Below are 22,117 nucleotides of genomic sequence, written 5' to 3'. Positions count from 1 at the left end.
TCAAGGGTTATAAGGAAGGTTGAAGTCGTAAACAATTATGCTTAACAATAATATGCAAATAGTTACATAGACCTGTAAATTACTTAAAAAAATCTCTTCCATAGATCACTAATTTGGCTGAGGTTAGTTGCTGTATATGTTGTAATAGCTCATATCCACATTCTATTGTTTCAAATTGGAATAAGGCGAAAACGAGATTTTGAGCACAATTCGCGTTGTTTTTCAATGTAAAATGAATAAATATATATATAGATAATGATTCAAATTACATTATTTAGAAAGTATTAGCAGTTAGTTATAACTAAGAGGCACAAATCAATACTATATAGACATTTAGAAGTTCAAACATTCGTTGAATTATTAAAATCTTTATATTTTATCCAAGAACCTTTATATTCCAATAAGTTTTAAGAGAGGCTATGAAGTACGCTTACACATTATTGTCGATTTTTGCATTCAATACAGCATTAACCATGGGAGCCATGGGTGGTAATGTTGGTGGTGGTGCCGCTGGAGGAAATGCTTCACCAACTACTACTACTGCGGTAAATCCAATACCTGCTGGTGCTGACACCACTGCTACCACTGCTACCACTGCTGCGGCTGATGCTGATACTACTCTAGCAGCTGGAGCTGATACTGCAACCACCGGGACTGATACAGCTAAGACTGGTACAACTGATACAGCTAAGACTGGTACTACTGATACAGCTAAGACTGGTACTACTGATACCGCAACCACTAAAACTGGTGCTACTACCCCAGCAGCTGCTGCAGGGGCTGAATCTGCCACTGATACCAAGGCTACCACAGCAACTACTCCAGCAGGTGCTGCTGCCACTGCTGCTACTGCTGCTGCTGCTTCTGACGATGATACTGCCACTGCTGCTGCTGCGGGAGGTGAAGCAACTGAAGCCCCTACAAGTACCAGTTTCGTTTCCCATAGAGTTCTCCGCTCTACTGCTTCAAGTACAAAACAAAGTGAAGCCACCAACTCTGGTTCTGGTTCTGACTCTAGTTCGGGCTCCAGCTCCAGTTCTGGCTCTTCTGGTGCAGGTTCCTTGAAGTTGAATAAATGCAACTTTTTTATGGGCTTAAGTTTAGCCATGTTCTTTGGAAGCGGCTTGACTATCTTGGCTTGAATACCCTAGCACAAGTTTGATTTTGATTCTGTTATGTAAATTGTATAGTTTTCATTAAACATATTTGTTTTGTGTAATTTAATGTTTTTTCACTATTTTTTAAGATCGTTTGAATACGATTAGTTAGAATTAACTAAGATTCAAGGTTATTTGGGATTATGTTCAGGAAGGTTTTGAGTAGTAGAGGGATATTAAAATTCCAAAAGGTGACGAACAACAGGAATTTGCACCAGAGCTTAAGAGTTTTAAATGCTAACCCATTTTTATACACCAATGATTTTTCTGCCTTAGAATCTAAAATTGATAAGCATTTGTTGAAGAACGATGAAATAGTATCACAAGAAACAGTGGTGGACGCTATTAAGGCATGTCAAAATGTACAGCAATCTATTCATGATTATGATAAATTTTGGGAGGACCCAACCAATATTAAAATTAACGATAAAATTCAGGAAATCTTAAGTAATGAAAAAGTGGAATTTAATAAAGAATTATTGACTAAAGTTTTCTTGTTGAAGCTTCCTATCGCCACATACGTACAGATTATCGAAACTTTTTATAAGAGGAACCCTAAGGCATATATTGACAAATCGATCGCGTTGATACCTTTCCGTTATTGTTTATTCAACGGTGATCTAAAGAATGCATTGAAAATAACTGACATGACCACCGGGCATAAAAACTACGTGGACCAGAAAAATAAACAGCTTAGATCTGGTGTTCTTAAATTTGCCAGTTCTGCCATTGGTATTACACTTTTCTCCAAGGTTGGGGTTCAAGAAATAATTGAATTGGGATATTTGTCGGACCGCTGGAGACATTTGAGTTCGATAAATGCCATGATTTTAACATACTTCTTGAATTCCTCGTTCTTTGTTACAATTGTCAGGTTTGGAAGACAATTGATTGCAGGAGGAGGAAATTATTTGACTTGGCAAAAGGGAACATTCTATACTCATTGGTTCAGGCATGCGGATGAATTATCAATGTGTACCAAGATAGTTGAGGCTGATCTTGCATTGAATGGAGGAGGACCATCAGGTGGGGAATCTAGCCCTGAATTAATTGAAGAATTATGCCGTACTGAAGATGAGCTCTATGATACACATACATTACAACCAGGCTATACGAGAGACGGTAAAAAGATCAGATTAATGGAAGCCAAAGACAACCTAGATGATATCAAAATGCAAGCTTATTGGATGAGTGGTGGTGATGGGTTCGAATGGGTTGAACCTGATCAAGATCCTGCCGATTTAATTTGGAAGCAACACCTAGCTAAATTTGACAAGCCTATGTTAAATACCGATAATTCTACGAAAAACATAAAATGGGCTGAAGAATTAATTGAAGAAAAGTAGAATTGTACATTAACTTGTAAATATGTTATATTTATTATAAATAAATAACTCTTATATATGCGATTCATCAACTTCGTTAACTAAGTTGGTTGTAGGTTCTGTAGGAACGGATTCGGTGCTTGAAGCTTCAACATCTTCGTCTTCACTCCATCTCCATCTTGGGACCAATCTAATGTCATAGTCGGTTTCCATTTTCAACTCATCCCATGGTTCAAAATTTAACCAAACCATCTCAAACTCCTCGTCGGTATCTATTCTATGGTTTCCCAATTGGATATGAGGCTTTAAGTATTCTTCGTTGTACTTTATTGACGATTTACCTTCCATAATTAGGTCGAGTCTTTCAGCCTTGTTCAATTCATTCACATCCTTTAACAGTTGGTCTAATAACTTTTTATATCTCTTGATATTACTTTCATGCAAACTTTGGTAAATTTCTGAATATTTTCCCTTTCTAGATAAGCTGGATAAAAGAGGTGACTGGGGATGCTTACCTCGAGTACTAACCTGTGATGATGCAGTATCTACATTTTCATGTTCTGCGTCAATTATATTTATCTGGTTATTAAACCACTTGTCGATCTTAGTATACCATTCTTTATAATTCATAGGCTTGTAGTATCCAGTGGCCCCAAACCACCAACTAGGATTATCGCCATTTTTGATGGCCAATTTACGATAGAACTTCGCTTCGTCATACCATGGATCGTATGGCATAGCTAGTCTAGACATTTCAATGCCCGACTGGTAAACCAAATACGATCCACCAATCGCACACAACCATTTGGTTGATCTTCTTTGCCATGTATTTTCTATACCAAACCTTGCCAAATTAGACCGTCTTAAATATCTCACTTTGTTAAAACTCAATAAACCGATACCGATTTGTAAACTAGTTAGAAAATACAATGCTGGCAAATTATCTGAAGCAGGAACCAATGGTCCCCATAATCTTAAACCTAAACTTGGATTTTGCGGTATGAATGATGCTGGGTTTGGAATTGTAAGGGTATTATCACCACTTCCACCACTCTTCCCATTATCATTTCCCCCGCTGCCTGGTGGTATATATACACCCATTTTCACTTATGTATCCTTTCTGAAGATTAAACTAAACATACTAGTAGACTCCAATTCATAATCGAACGAGTATGTTCTTGCCGTTTACACGTGATCCATACCAAAAGCTGGTAAAGGTAGCTCCCTGGCTTCAACTACATCTACAAGTTACATAATAGCAAAATTGATGTAAATATATTATTCTTAAGGCAGCCTCATAGGGAGGGTGCAAAGGAAAAAAGTATGAATGAGTCTAAGGAGAGATGCATAGACTTAATAAAACAAACAGGGAAAACAAAAGTTCAATCATGACACTTCCAGCCAGTGCAAACACGGGATGGAAGTGGATCCTATAGCATATCACTCTAAATGACATGTATCTCTGTTAAATTATATGGCGTGGAACGCATATCTAATTTTCACCAACATACAAATCTTCCTTTAAGTCAATACCTAATTCTTGTCTAATGTCCTTCAATTCTTCCAAGTAGGCTTCGTATTGTTCGTTGTTTTCAACCTTGTGCTTTAAAGCTTCAAAGGTTCTGACGGCAGTTGGGTAGTCATTAACCCTTCTACAAGCTTGTAAAGCCTTTTCGATAACAGCTGGAGCTGGGACTAAATCATATGAAAAGCAGTTGTTTAAAATTCTTTGGACCTCAAATAAGTCGTAAGCTTCTTCAAATTCAGTTTCGTATCTAAAATGACGTTAGTATAGTTCCTTATGGTTGTCGGCTTCGTTGAAGTCGTCACGACTAATTTTTCACTCAATTCGATAGCTGGGTAAAAAATCCTATCTACTCAACATATCCTCGAATTGACGCCAAAAAAGCGTCATCTGGACTCCTCTTTCACCTGTACCCCGAATATATACATACCTTGCGGTGAATTCTTCGAAAGTTTCTTCATGGTGGGATGAATAATTTCTCATGTGTGGAATTGAAATTCTAGTCATACCAACATTAGTTCTAACGACATTAGAAATTCTTGGAGTGGTAACTCTGGCCCTTAAAGCGGAACGGATGGTAGAGGCAAACATCGTCAATGTCAAATTTAATGAATCTAAACTGATATACTATTTGACATCTCGTTAGCATTTATTATATCCACCGAGATGTTAATTGGATCATACGAGTCGTGTGGTGATCAACTTCTACGGTCGAATCTATTATAATGAAATTTCCATATTTCCGGTTGCTAAAAGTCTCTCCCAGAGCTACGCGGGATATAATGCGGTTATAAGAGCAATGTGGATCGTCTAATAGCTCAATGATAGCGTATATATGGTTATTTGTATGTTTGGGGTACTTATTAGTACTGTTCGCTGCGTCGAACCAATTATATTTCACCAATTGCTTATGTAAGCATACTCTACTACAATTTACCGGAGTGTATATAACTGATTGAACTAATTCTTTTTTTGCAATAATTACAACTACTTAATAGAGTGTTATATGTGAAGCTGAAGCTGCTGGTAGTATGGGGTGTTGGGGAGTTGTTAGAGAGCTATCGTGGGACATGGTACGATATGGGTTTTGTAGATTGAAACGGAGGGTGTCGCATCGAGTAGTCATATAGGTCTGTTGGCCATTCATGGTCTATGGAAAATCTTAAGCTGAAGTCATCTTAAGCTAGTACCATATTACTTTGATAACATGCTAAGTAGATGCTTCAACATCCCGTTTTACTACGTGTCTATAATTGTAAAGAGCCGTCTCTGCGATTGTTGAAGCGCTTCAGGACATTAAACTTCCTTTTGTCCTTCAGAATTCTTTTAGATCTTGACGGGTCCTTGAGATTGACGTTTATTGGCTTCCAGAATGGCAATTGTTTGATGTCCACCTTTAGTTTTTTGGCACTGGTGGCCTCGGGGAACTTGATTTTCAACTGCACCCACGACCTGGGACCCGAATTGTTTACCTTGAGTGTGTTCGATGGCTCCCTGATGAACATGTACCCAAGACTGTTTCTCTTGTAGAACGTCGAACAGTAGTCCTCGTTGTTGACGTCGTTATTCTCCCGCAAGAAATAATCGCGGAACTTGGGATACCGCCGTGTTTGTCTGGTGGCAGCAGGTAATTTGACCACAAGCTGGTCACTGGAGACCGCCCTAACCTTCTTCTCGGGTTTTTTGGCCTGCGATACAAATGGCGGGTTATTCACCCTCGTCAGGTAAAGGTTCTTGCGTGGACTTGTAGATACAACCTCCACAGGCTTCATTTGGTGATTTTGTAAGTATTCAGTGCTAGGCATTTCGCTAGGACCCACCGCTTCTACTTGTGGCGACCATCCGTGGCTCACAAACGGCGAAAACACTTGTCCGTTGTTCGGTTTGTCGCTCCAGATAGAATACGACCCATTAACACCCACAGTCAGCCCGAGACTCAACTCGCCAATGTTAATATAGCTCATATGCCCTCCGACACCCGACCCGGTGCCCAATTCACCATCTAAAACACCACCCAATTCACCACCAAACCCTTTTCCCAATTCATCTCCCAAGTCGCTCAAATCGCCCAAATCGCCCAAAAATCCCACTCCGAGCCCTCCCGCGGGCCCCTGTAAACCTGTATCCGTATTTCCTATCCCAAAACCACTAAATTCACCATTATTTCCCCCTTTAAACCCTCTCTCTAAATCAGCATCTATCCTATCGTCAATTGTCATCGTTGATCCCTGGAACCCGTTCGCATCTCCCGACGGAAAAAAATTGCTAGTTTTCCGTCCACTGCTCGGCGACATAAACAGGCTATCTAACGGCATCTAAACGTACCTCTAATCGCCCGATCTACTGTAAAATTAAATATTCACTTCTATTCCTACCTTCCAAACCCATACATCTACAGATGTAACAAACGGGTCGTTCATGAACCGGGCCTTCGATCTGGGTCGTGTTCGGGTAAATTTTATTGTCGAGGCATCAACACAAATTTCAAAACAACCCATTATTGCTTTGTAATACATTACCAAAAGGCACCTTACATAAGATAGACGATTTTGCAGCTAAGAATAACACCAGTATGAACACAAACTTCAGTGCCTGGACCAACGAGAAGGAAGGATCGACCACTGATCCAACGGAAGAACAAATTGACCCTACATTTGCTAGGCACCAGGATACGGATTTTCCAACGGTTGAGGATGTGACGGCAGCAGCGGTAGCTAACGCACAGCAGGTTCCACACCAGCAACAGGGACACCAACAAGTGCATCCACACCAACACCAGGTTATTCATCACCAACATCCGCACCAACCACAGCACTCACACCAGCAACAACATCAACACCAGACGCACGAGGACCATATGAGGGCAGCACAGGCAGCAGCGGAGTTGCAGCAGGTACAACAGCATCAGCAGCATCAGCACGCTCAGCATCAGCACCAATTAGCAGCAGCTGCCGCTGCTGCTAGCAATTTACAGGACTCGGATTCGAACGAGGGTGATGGCAAGATGAAAATGGCGTCGGGAGGCAGTCCTAGGCCGTCAAGACCGGTTTCAGGTACAAAGAGAGCAGCACAGAACAGATCGGCGCAAAAGGCGTTTAGACAGCGTAAAGAAAAGTACATTAAAGATCTCGAGCAGCAGGCAGCCGAGGTCAATACCCTCAAGCAGACCATCGAGGAACTCAGAGCAGAAAATTTGCAATTGAGAGACTACACCTTGGCTTTACAGAGTAGAGTCATCGAGCTCTCGCCCGCCAGCAGCCACCATCCACTTTCGACTACTTCCCAGCCTCCTACAAACCAATCGCACGATAGCTCTAACGTAGGGGTCCCTGCTCCCCCAGCTGCCGTGTTCAGTGGGAACAAGATGTTCAATAACGACAAATAGTTTGTCGTTTATGCTACGATGTTATATAATAGGACGTGTTGTATATGTTTTTGTAATTTTAGTACCGTTTCGTATTTCTTCGCCGTGTGTAGTCGTTCTGTACTCCCATAGTGCCCTACGTGACTCATGTAGAGCCCTACGCCCAGCGATACCGGCCATTGAGCCGATTTCCTGTATATAGATGAGATAATAGCACGTAATTAAAAGGCACCGAGTAGATAATAGAAGGGTTATTTTATATTTATATTAGCTTCAGGAAGGATTATTGGGATCAGGCTAGGTTTATTTGTTGCTTATGAGTTGCGACTGACATGGATAACACGGTAGAACTGTACCATGAGTTTTTAAATTTAATGGAATCAACAAATTACCACGATGATTTGATCACGATCACCGCAGAAGAGCCACCATTACCATATACCAATCTCCCACTTAACTTAAACTTGCATTTGAATATAAATTCGTACTACGACAAGTTGACGGGGACCTGCGACTGCACCTTTGATTCGAAGCTGTATTTTATATCAAACGGGTACGACGAGTGCCCTGGATTACAGATGCATGTGGAAGAGAACAGAATGTACACTGGCATAGAGTTTGATGTTGAGGAGAACGACGAACTACTCAGCGAGACAGAATGTGACAATCCAGTCGCTCCAGGGCTATTTCCAACTATGAATGTCGATAACGAACTCCAATTTATGAAGTTTGACAAGCTACCCATAGTTCCCTCGTATATTTCTAAGTAGACTGACAGGTCAGTATTTCTTTGATGATTATTTATTTGAACATATGTATTTATTAGTTGAAAGTATCTGTAGCAACTATTGTAAAGCAATGTAAAGCGGGTTTTGGTGGTGCCATCCCAATAGATGGCCTGGCATTGTACTACGGTATTAAGAAGCCCGTGCAAAAATTTGGTGCTCGGTTCCAATAGCGCCATTTGGTGAGTAATAAACGCAACGGCATCCTACAAATTGCAAAAAGTGAGATTTAAATCGTAAACACAAACAAGATTGGTTTCCTTGGTTCTTCTGTTTCTTCTGTTTCTTCTGGCTCCTTTGGTTCTAGTTGTGACTACGTGGACATTGGGCTAGGATAGAAATTGGCAGCAATTTGCTCAATCACTAAGGGCGCATAAAAGATGCAATTTTTTTGTTCATCCAGGTATTTCTACTTTAATAACAGTCTAACCTCATAGTTTTTCCACACATACTCCAACGGATATCATTCTTCTCTTTATCGCTCTTATTCGATAGAAAAAGCACAACAGTAACCCGTATCACCATGGAACAAAGCTCTTCCAGGCAATAGTGAAAAGTCATATCACGTGAATTGATTCGAAACTTGGTTGGGGCACGTTTATTCTTAAAATATTTCACTTCAGCGAATAAAAAAAATCGTAGTCCTGGATTTCAATCTGATTTAATAAGATTAATATATAAGTGATATGATTGGTAATCGTTTGGTCAGGTCAGTCAGCTCAAGGAACGTGAGGTTATTATCCAGTACTTCTTTCAGATCAGGAGTCTGGACCCAGTCTCAAAATAGACCATCGAGTTTGAAATTAATTGATTCCAAAACCTATGAAGACATATTCAATGGTATCAACCCAGAAAAAGGGCCAGGCTCTATTGCCAAGCCTGAAGAGCTGAGAGCATATCACTCGCCACACCATATTGATGACACTTTCAAATTGGCATATAATGTGTTGGAAGCCGAAAGTGAAGATTACTATAAGCAAATTGAATCGTTGAAGGAAAGACTCAACAAAGTCCAAGATCAAAAGGAAACTGACTTGATAAAGAACCATATTGATAAATTATTGATTAAGGCTGAGCGTCAAAACCCAGAAGTGTTATATAATATCGAATATTTCCAAGAGAAAATTGACAAGAATCAACCGGTTTACAGAGAATTTTTGAAAAACAAATGGGAGTCTCACGATTTGATGGTATCAATGCAAAGATTAGAACAATTGTGTGTGATTCCTGATACATTACCTACTCTTGACCCAAAAGTCGAGGTAAAAGTAAAATTCCCTCATAACGTGGATCCTTCTTTCGCAGACTGGGTCACTCCAGGCGAAATATTGCCTAGTTTTGCGGTTTCCCAACCACCAACTATAGAGATTCAAGAATTCGACAGAATTGACACCGAACAATTGTACTCCGTCATCGTCATAAATCCAGACACCCCTGATTTGACTACTAACTCATTCAAAACTACTTTGCAATATGGTTTATGCAATGTTCCATTAAATAATGTTGATAATATTATTAGCCCTGCTAAATTATTAGCAAATGGTGATAAATACACTTTCAAAGAATACGAGCCTTTATTACCAGAAAAGAATGCTCAAACGCAAAGAGCTTGTCTCTGGGTATTCAGACAATCAGGACCGTTGTCCTTGAACAGCATTTCCTCTGACAAGTTTGATGTCAGAGAATTTACTTCAGAAAACAATTTAACAGCCGTTGGTGCCCATGTTTGGAGACAACATTTTGACAGAAGTGTCAATGATTTAAGATCTAAATACGGTTTAAATAAAGGAAGAGTCTTCCATAGAGTTCGTAAACCTCATCCACTTGTTGGCCTTGCCAATTAATTCCATATATATGTATATATATATATATTGTAAATAGCCATGGTAATCAAATACTTATTAGTATTATCGGTCACGTGTGTAAATTCAACATTTGGTCTTCTCGGGACAGACAACAAGAGTAATATATATTCAAAGAATAACCCAATAACTGTATGAGAAAGGATGTCAGAAGAGTTAGATGCTAGAAGGAGAGAGTTATTGGATCTTAATACCAGAGCATGGGATGGTGAAGATGTTTTTAAAACTAGTTCTAAACTAGACTCATCTTTGAAAAAAAATACCACCTTCATAAAGAAAATTAGAACTATCAGCAGTGATCAATATCAGAACATATTGAAAGATATTACTACTGTTTCCTTAGAAAAGTATTTATCTGAAATAATTCTGTCGATTAGTGCAGGGTTACTCAAAATCAGTAAAGGTGATGACATTTTGGCAGCGATGGAAATTGTATCTGCCTTGCATCAAAGATTTTCTACGAGTTTCACGCCATACTTATTTGCCAATTTCCTAAATGGGTTAGCTAGTCCTATTAGACAGCCTGTCAATGAACAGGAAAAAGAAAAGGAAGACCAATTAAGGATAGCAAGACAAAAAAATTTAATTAAGCTTTTGATGGAATTTTATCTAATTGGTATTTTCAGAACTGTTAAAGACTGTGATCGTGAAAATTTACCTGATTTCATAATCAAAAAGTATTCTAAAGCCCAAAATGAACCCATTGTGATCTTGGTTTTAAAAGATATATTGAATTTCGAAATTAAACTGGGAAATTCGTTGCCAATTTCCCAAGTTTTCTTGAAGCGCTTCAGCCACGTAGTATATGATAACGAAAATTGTTTGCTTTCTTTTGAAACTAGGAATATATTACAACAAATTTTTAAAATATATACGCTGGCAATACTAGAGATATTAGTACAATTAAATACGAAATTGGGAAAACTCGCTGAGCGCAATAAAAAGGCTTCGATTAGAACAGGTAAGATCTTGGAGGAAAATATTACAGATATAAACCATGTTACATCTTTATTCGATAAATTTAGAAATGCCAGTGAATTCTTGTGCGGAATCTTGAATATGGACGTGCCCGAATTGCCGAACAATCAACCAGAGGAAGAAGAAAGTGTAGTAACAGGGTTGGTAAAAAATAAGTCTTTGAATGAAGATGACTTAGAAATATGGGATAATATTAAGGAAAGAAATTTTTATACCAAGATCCCTGATATTTCTGATTTAACCTCTGATAAGCCTGAAACCATTTCTGAAATTTCAAGCGGTGAAAAGATTAATGAATTTATTACAAAATTGGAAAAGGTTTCAAACGAACAAGAAATTGATGCGTTAGTATCTGAATTTATTAATTTAGAGTTGAACAATAAAGCTACAAGAAATAGAATAATGAAATTTTTCATTGAGACTCCAAATATTAACAATTTAAGATTTTATTCACGTTTCTTGAAAATCAACGAATCCAGCTTAAAGACATTAATTGATGAATTAATTACATATTTAGATAAAGGTTTCCGTTCCCAGATTTATAACAATAAGTTGAATTTTAAAAACATTTTCTTTTTTTGTGAATTAATTAAATTTAAGTTAATTCCAACCCATGTCATTTTTCACAAGATTAGAAGTTTAACCGTCAATATTTCATCTACAAACAATATTGATATTTTGTCTGTGTTTTACGAACAATGTGGTAGATTTTTATTAAATGATCCAGATTACAAAGCGCTAATGAATGAGATGATAGAATTATTGAAACAAAAGCTGAAAAATGATAAGCTTACGGCTAACGACAAATTAGCTATTAATAATTTATTAATTGTTGTAATACCTCCAACCACGAAGATTAACCAATTACATAATGAGAAGCCAAAATTGACTCCACAGCAACAGTTCATTATTAGGCTAAGCAGATACGAATTGAATTCGAAGACTTTTACACTTGTCATGAGATCATTGAAGAAGTTTGATTATGTCAATGATGAAGAGCTTCAAACAGCATTGCTAGATGTTTTTGCATCCCCAGATTTACTCAACTATGAAAACATTGTTGAATTAAGTAAATTATTAGAACAATTGTCAAAGAAATATAAATCGTTGTTAATTAAAACCGTGGATACAATCGTGGAAAAAATCATGCGAGGATTAGAGCTTAATGATTACAGACTAAATCGAACCAGAATATCCCACGTTAAATTTATTAGTGAATTATACAATTTGAAATTGTTAAATTTCAAGTTTATCATTGATCTATTATACAAAATTCTATGCTTGGGACACCCAAACAACCAACCATTACCAAATAATTATGATATAGAAATCGACTTGCCTAATAATTATTTTAGAATCCAATTGTGTTGCATGTTATTGAATAATTTGAATTCAATTGTGAAATCAACTAGCACCAAAAAATCGTCAAAATTGAAGTCAATTAAGCGTAAAAATGAAGTGAATGAAGATTTATTGACCATATTCCTAACCTTCTTTCAGTTTTATTGCTTTTGTAAGCAACAGCCTATTCCAATCGAAATTGAGTTCCAGTTAAATGATCTCTTTACTAAATACTATCCTAATTTACAAATGGAGAGGTTCAGGGATTTAACAGAATCTATACACAAATTACAAGAAATCATTCAACAAAAAGGATTTCAACAATCTGAGGAATACGACGACTATGAGGACGAAGATGACGATGATGATGAAGAAGTAGATGATGATGATGATGATGATGATGATGACGAGCTAGATGAAGATGACGATAGTGACGATGATAGTGAAAATGAAGAAGATGATGATGAAGATGAAGATGCAGATGACGACGATGAAGAAGACGATGAGGAGGATGAAGAAATAGAGAGAGTTGCACAATTTTCAGAAGAAGATAAGAAATTTGCTGACGACTTGGATAAAGAATTCCAAAAAATTGTCCTTGATTCTTACGAATATAATAAAGCCAATGCATCTTCAAGGAATAAATTTAATGTTCCGTTACCACCGAAAATAAACGCATCGCAAGGATCGAATGAGAATAAAATTTCATTTAGCTTGTTAACGAAACAGGGTAAGAGGAATAATGTAAAGCAGGTTAATTTACCCACGGATACCAAGTTTGCCGAATCATTACTTAAGGAACAGGCCAATCAAAAAACACATAGAGAAAGAATCATGAATCTAGTTTTGAATATGGATAATTAAGTATATATAACATTATGTAACTTTGACTAATACAACGGTTATATCGTCTTCTTTACCGCCTAAATATTTTTGACCTGTTAATCTAGATAACTCCTGTGCGAAAGCGCTTGGAAAGTTCACGTCTTTTGATACTTTAACTACTTCCTCGACAAAAGACTGCGAAATGTCAGCCAAGTCCACCTTAGGCTGTTGCTCTAACTTATCTTTCAAGAAAAGCTCAATATCATTAGGAATGACATTATCGGTAACCCCATCTGTTGCAAACATGATTATATCATCTTTTTGCAAGTCCCAAGAGTATTCATCCGCGCGATCAGGAGTGTCAATGATGTAACGTCTTCCTTCAAGTTCAGCTTGTCTTACTATTTGAAATGGAATCTTGGCCAATTGGTATGGTGTGTTGAAATTATGCGTCTGGAAATTTGTTTCGTTTATCAACTTGTAGCCACGGAATAACCCACACCACGAGTCTCCCAAGTTAGCCACCTTAAGTTTATAGTCAGGGGTCAAAATACCCAAACATGCAGTAGTCCCACCTATTTCGACCTTTGGAGAGTCCTGTATCTCCTTAAATGCATCAGCCAAAAGGCCTTTGGGTGTCAAATCTGCGTGCTCCTTCTGTTGTTCAAAAATCGTTTTCATGGACGCACATAGCTCCCTAGAGATGGCTGACGAGTCATACCCCGCTTCTGACCATCCTCCCACTCCGTCCGCTACCCCAAGCGCAATGTAACCGTCTTTTGACTTTTCTGAGACAAATAAATTGTCTTCTCCCGTAGGTGACTTCTGCGCTGGGCTGGGCTTATGGTTTTTGCTCTTAAAGAGATTCGATTCCTCCCGATCCTTCGGTTGGTACGCCACAGTAATATTATATGGCATCAAATTCGCCGATGCAGCCGCAAAGTTGTTGGCCGCTGCACTAGCGGATCCTCCCTGATGAGATGAACCTTGCGACCACGATGATGAGAACCCAAACGTTCTTTTGCTGATCGTGCTTCTAGCCGTGTTACATCCTGTAGAAAATCCTCTTTTGGTAGCAAAAGATACGAGCAACAGCATAACAATCACAATTATATATATAACAACTTTATTGATAGGATTTGTCGTATTTAAAAGGACCATATCTGAAGTACTTCCATATTACCAGGTACTTGTATAGTAAAATGGTTTGGGGTTTTGTGCAGTATGTTTAGATTATGTAATCTTTTTTTTTATCCAATGAAATTTTCCACCCGAACGAGGGAAACAAAGGTAAAATAATGAAAAATACCCATATAAGTATCAATATAGGTAGAATTACCAGAAGTAAATAATCAAACAACAAGAATTAAGATGTCTGCTACATTCAATGTTTTAAGATACTCCCTTTTAGGAGCTGGTGTTGTTTACGGTGCTATCCACAGATATAACTTAGAATCGAGTGAGACCGAAAGACAAGCTGCTTCCCAGTGGAAGAACGAAGAAAACTTGATCAAGCAAGCTAAAGCGGAATTCGCCAAGAAGAACCAACCTAAGACCCCTGCTCCTCAACAAACTAGCGGATCCATCAACTGGGAAGATCCAAACTTGGACATCGGTAAAGCTTTAGAATCTTTAGTGCAAAAATTAGATTAAATTATTTGACAAGATGGGGTTATCTTTGAACGAAAAGCATAACACAGGCATCCATTGGGCATTGATATTGCTTTTATAGGGGTTTCCAACTATTATTGAACAAGTTGCTTAATTGTAGATAAATTAGCATTTCCTGTATAACACGAGAGTGATTCTCTATATATTGATTAAAAATGAATACAGTACAAAAGACTTACTCTGCGTAGGGATTGAGGAATTGTGTAGCATGGTGCTATAGTTGGCTACTGGTGTACAGTAGCCAGTACCTACTGTAGAACGGGTCCCAAAATTCACGCCGTTTTGGGGGGGGGTGGTGATGACTTCCGGCTGTTTAAGTATTTGTATCACGTGTAATAATGTTCCATACGTGTCGATTTCCGGGGATCGATCATAAAAAATCGATGATAATCTCTGCCTAACGTAGTACCAGTCATACGTTGGTACAGCATGAAGCATGGCTCTGTCTAACTTAAAACCTCCCACACTGCGGAGGGTATTGGGATCGCCATTTAAGTCCCCTGCCAATGTTCATAATAACAAGTCGAGTAACTTGTTTTCGAATTCAAACCCAGAGTCCCATGCCAGTCCCACGCCAAAGCGAAATGAGGAAAGAGACACAATATTTGGCCCAAACGACTCAACCGAAGAAGAGAACAGCTCAAATGATCATAATAATACTGATAATGTAACCGATGATGTTGTGTGTCCCATTTGTAATGAGCAAATGATCAGTCTATATCAGTTGAACCAGCATATTGACGATGAACATAATACATCAGAGGTTACGTCAGGAACAGATGAAATAAACGAGGATACAACTGCGTCTGTTATTCCCAAAGTTTTGAGTAATGAATTTATAAATAATGACTTAACGAAATGGTTTAGAAAGAAACCGTCCCAGGAGATAGTTACACCTGTTAAACATAAGACTATCAAGCTCGATTTGATAGACAACAGTAAAGAATTTAGCCTCAGCGATAATACAACGACTAACGAAGGCAGTTTACAGGATGTTCTTTCGAATGCAAGCTCACCATCGGTAGATAAACTGACAGCTCGAATAACTAGAGTACACTGGAAAAAACCACTGGCATCTCAAAACGTCTGTGCAAATCCCACTTGCAACAAATCATTGAATGTCAAGAATGGCATTGTTAATTGTAGAAAATGTGGAGACTTGTTCTGTAACCATCATACTTACAATAAGGTAAGGTTAAGAAATTCTGAGGACGACAAGGAACCTCTATATGATACTACAAAAGCAGGACAATGGTGCAGATGCTGCGAGAAATGTTATCTTGCAAAACCAGATTTGGTTCAAGGTACACAGTCTAACGTACATGATTTAACAAATATTTTTCTTCAGAAAAGGCAATTGCATGTTGATACCAAAGAATTGATTAGAAATAAAATTCAAAAAAGGTTTATCAAGATGGTTAATCTTCATGCAGATAAATATATATCTACAAAGGATAAGACAATATTAAATATACGATGGTTGTCGTTGAATAATTCTAAGGATTCCATTTTGGAAAATGAAAAGGAGATTGTTGGTTATGACAGCTGGCAAATTGATGCAACAATAACTCATTGTAACATTTGCTTAACCAAATTTAACATATTAATAAGAAAGCATCACTGTAGGCTATGTGGAAAAATAGTTTGTGATGATACATTTGGAGAAAGATCAAATTGCCTGATTGTTGTTCCATTAAGTAAGTTATTGGATAAACTAGTAGCTCTAAATTATTCGCCTCTAGTAAAGCTGAACCTTGAAGAGTTGTTGAACACGGAAGATAATCAATTTTCTGTAAGGTGCTGTATTAATTGCAAAAACGATTTGTTGCATGAATGGAAGTTGAAAAATCAATATAATTCTAAAGAGGAGGGCATATTCTTAGTTTACACCGAGATCTTAATGACCAAGAGAAAGATTCAAGTTATGATACCTAGGTATAAAGCATTAGTAACTGAACCGGATAATCAATCCACGAACAAGCTAAGGATAAAATTAATGACGTTCATGAAGGACTTTGAGTCGCTAACTGTTCTGTTCAAAAGCAATTTTTTTGATAAAGTTAATGACAGACTTGTCGTAAAAGAATTATACTTACCTTATGCAAGGCTAATTAACAACATTTATCAAGGTTGTACCATATTTTTACAGGATACCTTAGTTAATGTTAAAGTTCTCAACAAGGAGTATAAACAGAAGGAAAATAAATTGCTAGAACTGATGAAGCCAAATGAGCTGGCTGTAACAACACCAAAATTGACAAAGAAGGAAATCAGGGAATTAAGAGAAAGCTTGATGGTGATGAATGAGCAAAAATTCTTGGTGGAAAACCTTATTAACCAAGTCACAAAGCAGAGAAAATTCGACGAATTGACCCCATTGATGGAAAATAAGAATGAGCTCAATGCAGCGATCAACGACTTGGAGTTGAAACTTGGCAATGACGGGTTTTAGTGATTTTTATTAGTGAAGTTAGTTTGAGTTATAATTTACTCATCCTCCACCCTGTCCCCCATGTATTTATGTGGAGGCATGTGCCATAGTTGATCATATAATTATATAGAGAACAAAGTTTTTAATCAAACGTTGTAGTTGATCCTCCATGGCCCCCAACAACGATTTTGGGGGATCACATAATAAAATATTATATTTACCTGTGTAACCCCCACGTTCCTCCACACTTTCTCACGTAAAAATTTAACAAACTCGCTTCTAAATCTCAGCTCATCCGTAAATTAAGGATCACATAGACGATTGTACAGATAACAGGTGTATTGCTTGTGGGGTATTAAAGGGTCAAATATTTAGAGAAACGTATATATATATGGATATTCGTTTATTATGAACTATATTTGAAGATTGTAAATTAATTATAGAAACATCATGGGCGATAAGATGAGCAAATCTCAACTGTTTATTTCACTGCAATCTTCACAAAAATTGGATACATCTTCTATGACACAGTCAGTAGTAAGTGAACCACGTCGCCTGGTATTGAATAAGATTATTGGCGGCTTTAAGTTCGAAAAAGTTGAAGATAGACCCACCCCTTCGGAAGTCTATAATTGGAGAGTATATGGAACGGCTCTTCTTGCATCATCGGCAGCTATAATTATTGGTTATGATGGTGGATTTATTGGAGGCACTGTTGCCTTACCATCTTTTAAATCTGAGTTTGGCCTTGATAAAATGTCAGAGAGTGAAGCAGGAGATATAATTTCTAATGTTATTTCAGTTTTTCATGCGGGATGTTTCTTCGGAGCATTAATTTCATATCCCTTTTCATTCTATTTGGGTAGAAGGCTTTCGTTGATCATAAGTGCCACAGCAATCACAATAGGGTCGGCTATTATGTTGGCAGCTCTGTCAAAAAATGGACTTGGGCCAATTTATGCAGGTAGAGTAATAGCTGGTTTGGCAGTTGGTTTTTCTACAAACCTAACACCAGTGTATTTGAGTGAGATTTCACCACCTGCGATTAGAGGTAGAGTGATTGCGTTATATGAAATTGGTTGGAGAGTTGGTGATTTAGTGGGTTTTTGGATTAACTATGGGATTGATTCTCATATGGGTCCTTCCAAAACGCAATGGTTTATTCCTTTTGCTGTCCAATTAATTCCAAGTGGTATTTTTTTTGCTGGTAGTGTTATTATGAAAGAGAGTCCAAGATGGTTATACAGTGTAGGCAAACATGATCAAGCTATTAAGAATTTAAAATGGTTTAGAAATTTGCCAGAAGATGATGAATATATGGTTTATGAGGTTAATCAAGTTAAGGAATCAATAGAATCACAAAAGCTCCATATTGGTCTCAAATTATGGGACCCATTTAAACAAGTATTCTTCAAAGATCACAAAATTTTATTTAGATTGCTCATCACCTGTTCGTTATTTTTGTTTCAAAATTTCTTGGGAATCCAATCTATCAATTATTACTCCCCTATTATCTTTGCTAATTTAGGGGTCAAAGGAACAAATGCCACATTATTCTCAACAGGTATGTTTGGTGTCGTCAAATTTGTTTGTACCTTTATCTATATTTTGTTTATTGTTGATACTTTTGGCAGAAGAAAAGCATTCATGGTTTCGTCCACAGTGTGTTCTATTTGTTTCTGGTACATCGGTGCTTATTTGAAGGTTAATGATCCTTCTCAACCAGGAGTTCAAGCTGGCCCAGGTGGCACTGCTGCGATTGTTATGATGTACTTCTGGATTGCGTCTTTTATTTTAGCTTGGTCTGGTGGTCCATTTGTTGTCGGAAGTGAAGTATTCGATCAGAATATTAGATCATTTGTCCAGGCAATCAATGCTGCTATTTCTTGGATTCCTATTTTCATAATGTCAAGGTTTACAACCAAAATGATTGACAAAATGGAATACGGCATTTACTTTTTCTTTGCATCTTTGGCAGCATTGTCTGTTCCATTCGTATTTTTCTGTGTTCCTGAGACTAAAGGTATTGCATTGGAGGATATGGATAAAATATTCGACAGATCATTACCAGCTCGTAAGGCGCACAAGGTCGTCCTTGGTCAAGTTAGAGCCAATGCAATTAGTCAATTAGAGGGACATAGAGGACTTTACAAAATGGACACTAACAAATCAAATGAAATTCAAAATATTGAGGATTTAGAGTTAATGGTCAAAAACGAGAAGTGAATCACATTTATTTACTGCCACTGGTATATATATATATAACGCTTAATGATAATGAATAAATAATTAACTAATTATAAGATCAGCATAGAGAATTAACTAAAAGTAAAAGTATTCTGATAAGTTTATTAAAGTTCTGTAATTGAGAAAATTGCTATTACCGCAAAAACATATGAATTAAATTTTATAGAAATGTTAAGAATAAGGCAACTTGTCCGAGCGGTTAAGGAGAAAGACTTGAAATCTTTTGGGCTTTGCCCGCGCAGGTTCGAGTCCTGCAGTTGTCGCCACTTCTTTTTTTTTAATTTTTCGCAACTAAAACTTTGTTTCAGTAGTGAGCTTCAAAAGTACAATCGTTCGGCCCTGTAATCGTATTAATAATATATTAATCTATAAATGCTAAACCAATCCACTTAGAGTTAACTTTTCTAAGAAAGGAGATAAATCATCCTTTCTGATTTCGATGACAGAACTGTCAAAACTATCTATTCTTACCTTTGCACCAGATGTATTAGCGACTTGTTGGAATGCAACACTGAATGTATTTAATCTTGTAGTAATAGTTGCATCATCCTTCAGTTGTAATAATTTTGCTTTTGTTGAATTATCCATACCCCTTGGATATTTTGGTGCTAATCCAATCACTAAATACGTATCGCTCGCAACGTCAAGACTTGCTACAACTAAGGGCTTCAATGATTTATTCGATACCGAATTTAAAAATTCTAATTCGGTTATGTTTTCTAGCAACCAAGATCCCAATTTAGATAAAATTAATGGGTTATTAAATATCTCTAGATCTGGTATTGAACCGTCATTTAAGACACATAACCTATACAACCTTAAATTTTTTATCAACTTTCTTTCTAGTAAGGACATCCCCGTCCGAAAAATGATTTGTTGAATTTGTTTGGCATGTTCCAATCCTTGTAATAATAAATCGAAACCCTTCGCTTTCTTGAAGTTTGTTGAATGCAACTTGGCACTAACAGACTTTGAAGTATTGGTGTTCATGTTTAATGCATCCCAGGATGACCAAAAATTGTTGACCCATATTTTTTCCTTTCTTTCAATTCTTGAGTTTATCTTATCTTCATCATCAAGCTCGTCATCCTCTTCTTCATTGAAGTTATTGTTGCCGTCCAATATACGTTTATCGCATTCAAGTAATGCAGTGAGTGATTCAACACACTCTATTGCCGATAGCTGCCCGGAATATCCAAAAGTTCTTATAAACCCATTCCGCACTATGCCCTCCAATCCATAAAGTGGTAAATACTTATTGAAAATTGTTGGCAACTGTCTCTTTATTCCAATATCCATATAGAGCCAATTCTGTTGAGCTATAGCCAATGAAACCCCCATTTTGGCAAACAACTTATGCAATTTCTTTTTACCATTTTCGGTCCACAAGTTCAACTTTGAATTTACGTGACTTGAATAAAAAAACGAATCATATAGGGTCCAATGACGTAATAAGAATAAATGATAGTCCTTATCAATACTTAGTGATGTTGAGTCGGCTGTTTTGTCCGCATTATTATTGGTGTTTGAAGGGTTTAATCTGAACACTTCCTCCTTGAATAAAGGTTGAATTTTATCGTAAACCTCAGGATAATGATTATCTAACGATGATGTACCAATAATTGCTAACCATAAATTTTCAATATTGGTTTCACCAATTGATGATAATAGTGCATATATTGTAGCTGTGGTTGAAGTTATAATTGTTGTACCTTGGTTATAATATGTTTCCACTATATCTTCGCAACTCGATATTTGCTGTTTCCGTTGTTTCTTCAATTTCTTCATTTTAATCTCTTGTTTTCTCCGTTTACGTGACGATGTTTCCGGGTCGTCTTGAGAACTTATTACTATATCATCATCGTTGTCATTATCGTCGGCGTCATCTTCTTCTTCTTCTTCATCCTGGAATTCATTCTCATCGTTATCATCGCTAGACAGTGATTCTTCTTCTGAATCAACTTCTTGCTCCACTAATGTCCTATATGCTATTTTTTCCTTATCTAGATTTCCTTCTATGAACCCATCATCGAGACACACAAGCATTGATGACCCAAATATATTATCCAAGTTCCACGGCCTATGACCATCTATAATATAAATTTTTCTCCTCAAATTAGCACCACCTTTCAAAGGGTCATCGTGAAGATCGTCAGTTTCCACCCTGTTGCCATTTCCGACATCATAGTCATCAACATTAATCTCAAAAAAACTTTCCAAGTCGAGCATTGCACCACATCCAATCAAAATGACATTCGTAACATCTGAATCCAAGTTACTAAAATGATTCTTTAAATCAGAGTATCCTACCACCGGTATTAGCTGATACTGAATTAGCTCCTTTTTAAATATAATACTCAAAATCTTAGCAGAACATAGCGAATCAATATTTAAGCATGAAACAAATATAATTAACTTGCAGGTGGAATGCGATAATGATGTTCGCTTGATTTCTTGGAATGCTTTAGAGTACTGAGTTGGTGATATGTACATAACCTTTCAACTCTTACTACCCACCTATAGTATATAGTGCTTCACTAGATAAGTTTATTTTTCTCTACATAAACTTAACGCGTTCATTTCTATACGCGATTTTAATCACATGA

General features: G+C 37.3%; 14 protein-coding genes and 1 non-coding gene across 15 annotated transcripts; 10 read left to right on the top strand and 5 right to left on the bottom strand. All coding sequences in view use genetic code 12, as the record gives it.

The window, feature by feature from the left end:
* Window positions 1-473: 473 nt before the first annotated feature.
* On the top strand, window positions 474-1,142 carry DEHA2E20724g (DEHA2E20724p; the record flags this gene model as incomplete). Its single annotated transcript, XM_460203.2, has 1 exon — window positions 474-1,142. The coding sequence occupies one exon, from the start codon at window positions 474-476 to the stop codon at window positions 1,140-1,142; it is 669 nt and encodes a 222-aa protein (XP_460203.2).
* Window positions 1,143-1,300: 158 nt separating this feature from the next.
* On the top strand, window positions 1,301-2,503 carry DEHA2E20702g (DEHA2E20702p; the record flags this gene model as incomplete). The annotated part of the gene is made up of 1 exon (XM_460202.1): window positions 1,301-2,503. One exon carries the CDS (start codon window positions 1,301-1,303, stop codon window positions 2,501-2,503), a length of 1,203 nt encoding a protein of 400 aa, XP_460202.1.
* Window positions 2,504-2,554: 51 nt separating this feature from the next.
* On the bottom strand, window positions 2,555-3,583 carry DEHA2E20680g (DEHA2E20680p; the record flags this gene model as incomplete). Its single annotated transcript, XM_460201.1, has 1 exon — window positions 2,555-3,583. One exon carries the CDS (start codon window positions 3,581-3,583, stop codon window positions 2,555-2,557), a length of 1,029 nt encoding a protein of 342 aa, XP_460201.2.
* Window positions 3,584-3,974: 391 nt separating this feature from the next.
* DEHA2E20658g (DEHA2E20658p) lies at window positions 3,975-4,598 on the bottom strand (the record flags this gene model as incomplete). Its single annotated transcript, XM_460200.1, has 2 exons — window positions 3,975-4,257; window positions 4,438-4,598. 2 exons carry the CDS (start codon window positions 4,596-4,598, stop codon window positions 3,975-3,977), a joined length of 444 nt encoding a protein of 147 aa, XP_460200.1.
* Window positions 4,599-5,254: 656 nt separating this feature from the next.
* On the bottom strand, window positions 5,255-6,322 carry DEHA2E20636g (DEHA2E20636p; the record flags this gene model as incomplete). The annotated part of the gene is made up of 1 exon (XM_460199.1): window positions 5,255-6,322. The coding sequence occupies one exon, from the start codon at window positions 6,320-6,322 to the stop codon at window positions 5,255-5,257; it is 1,068 nt and encodes a 355-aa protein (XP_460199.2).
* A 257-nt stretch (window positions 6,323-6,579) lies between these two features.
* DEHA2E20614g (DEHA2E20614p) lies at window positions 6,580-7,392 on the top strand (the record flags this gene model as incomplete). The annotated part of the gene is made up of 1 exon (XM_460198.1): window positions 6,580-7,392. One exon carries the CDS (start codon window positions 6,580-6,582, stop codon window positions 7,390-7,392), a length of 813 nt encoding a protein of 270 aa, XP_460198.1.
* A 311-nt stretch (window positions 7,393-7,703) lies between these two features.
* DEHA2E20592g (DEHA2E20592p) lies at window positions 7,704-8,141 on the top strand (the record flags this gene model as incomplete). The annotated part of the gene is made up of 1 exon (XM_460197.1): window positions 7,704-8,141. One exon carries the CDS (start codon window positions 7,704-7,706, stop codon window positions 8,139-8,141), a length of 438 nt encoding a protein of 145 aa, XP_460197.2.
* A 701-nt stretch (window positions 8,142-8,842) lies between these two features.
* On the top strand, window positions 8,843-10,000 carry DEHA2E20570g (mitochondrial 54S ribosomal protein YmL35; the record flags this gene model as incomplete). The annotated part of the gene is made up of 1 exon (XM_460196.1): window positions 8,843-10,000. One exon carries the CDS (start codon window positions 8,843-8,845, stop codon window positions 9,998-10,000), a length of 1,158 nt encoding a protein of 385 aa, XP_460196.2.
* Window positions 10,001-10,162: 162 nt separating this feature from the next.
* DEHA2E20548g (DEHA2E20548p) lies at window positions 10,163-13,201 on the top strand (the record flags this gene model as incomplete). The annotated part of the gene is made up of 1 exon (XM_460195.1): window positions 10,163-13,201. One exon carries the CDS (start codon window positions 10,163-10,165, stop codon window positions 13,199-13,201), a length of 3,039 nt encoding a protein of 1,012 aa, XP_460195.2.
* Window positions 13,202-13,213: 12 nt separating this feature from the next.
* On the bottom strand, window positions 13,214-14,323 carry DEHA2E20526g (DEHA2E20526p; the record flags this gene model as incomplete). Its single annotated transcript, XM_460194.2, has 1 exon — window positions 13,214-14,323. The coding sequence occupies one exon, from the start codon at window positions 14,321-14,323 to the stop codon at window positions 13,214-13,216; it is 1,110 nt and encodes a 369-aa protein (XP_460194.2).
* A 210-nt stretch (window positions 14,324-14,533) lies between these two features.
* On the top strand, window positions 14,534-14,815 carry DEHA2E20504g (DEHA2E20504p; the record flags this gene model as incomplete). The annotated part of the gene is made up of 1 exon (XM_460193.1): window positions 14,534-14,815. One exon carries the CDS (start codon window positions 14,534-14,536, stop codon window positions 14,813-14,815), a length of 282 nt encoding a protein of 93 aa, XP_460193.1.
* A 454-nt stretch (window positions 14,816-15,269) lies between these two features.
* On the top strand, window positions 15,270-17,285 carry DEHA2E20482g (DEHA2E20482p; the record flags this gene model as incomplete). The annotated part of the gene is made up of 1 exon (XM_460192.1): window positions 15,270-17,285. One exon carries the CDS (start codon window positions 15,270-15,272, stop codon window positions 17,283-17,285), a length of 2,016 nt encoding a protein of 671 aa, XP_460192.2.
* Window positions 17,286-17,714: 429 nt separating this feature from the next.
* Window positions 17,715-19,490, top strand: DEHA2E20460g (DEHA2E20460p; the record flags this gene model as incomplete). The annotated part of the gene is made up of 1 exon (XM_460191.2): window positions 17,715-19,490. One exon carries the CDS (start codon window positions 17,715-17,717, stop codon window positions 19,488-19,490), a length of 1,776 nt encoding a protein of 591 aa, XP_460191.2.
* Window positions 19,491-19,692: 202 nt separating this feature from the next.
* DEHA2E20438r lies at window positions 19,693-19,774 on the top strand. The gene has a single exon. It is a non-coding gene; the product is annotated as a tRNA-Ser (tRNA).
* Window positions 19,775-19,886: 112 nt separating this feature from the next.
* On the bottom strand, window positions 19,887-22,004 carry DEHA2E20416g (DEHA2E20416p; the record flags this gene model as incomplete). The annotated part of the gene is made up of 1 exon (XM_002770471.1): window positions 19,887-22,004. One exon carries the CDS (start codon window positions 22,002-22,004, stop codon window positions 19,887-19,889), a length of 2,118 nt encoding a protein of 705 aa, XP_002770517.1.
* Window positions 22,005-22,117: the final 113 nt, after the last annotated feature.

Source organism: Debaryomyces hansenii (assembly GCF_000006445.2).
Source record: "Debaryomyces hansenii CBS767 chromosome E complete sequence".
In the NCBI taxonomy this organism is placed as follows: domain Eukaryota; kingdom Fungi; phylum Ascomycota; class Pichiomycetes; order Serinales; family Debaryomycetaceae; genus Debaryomyces; species Debaryomyces hansenii.
The sequence above is the reverse complement of the archived record's forward strand: the minus strand, read 5'-3'. Positions and strand labels throughout refer to the sequence as shown.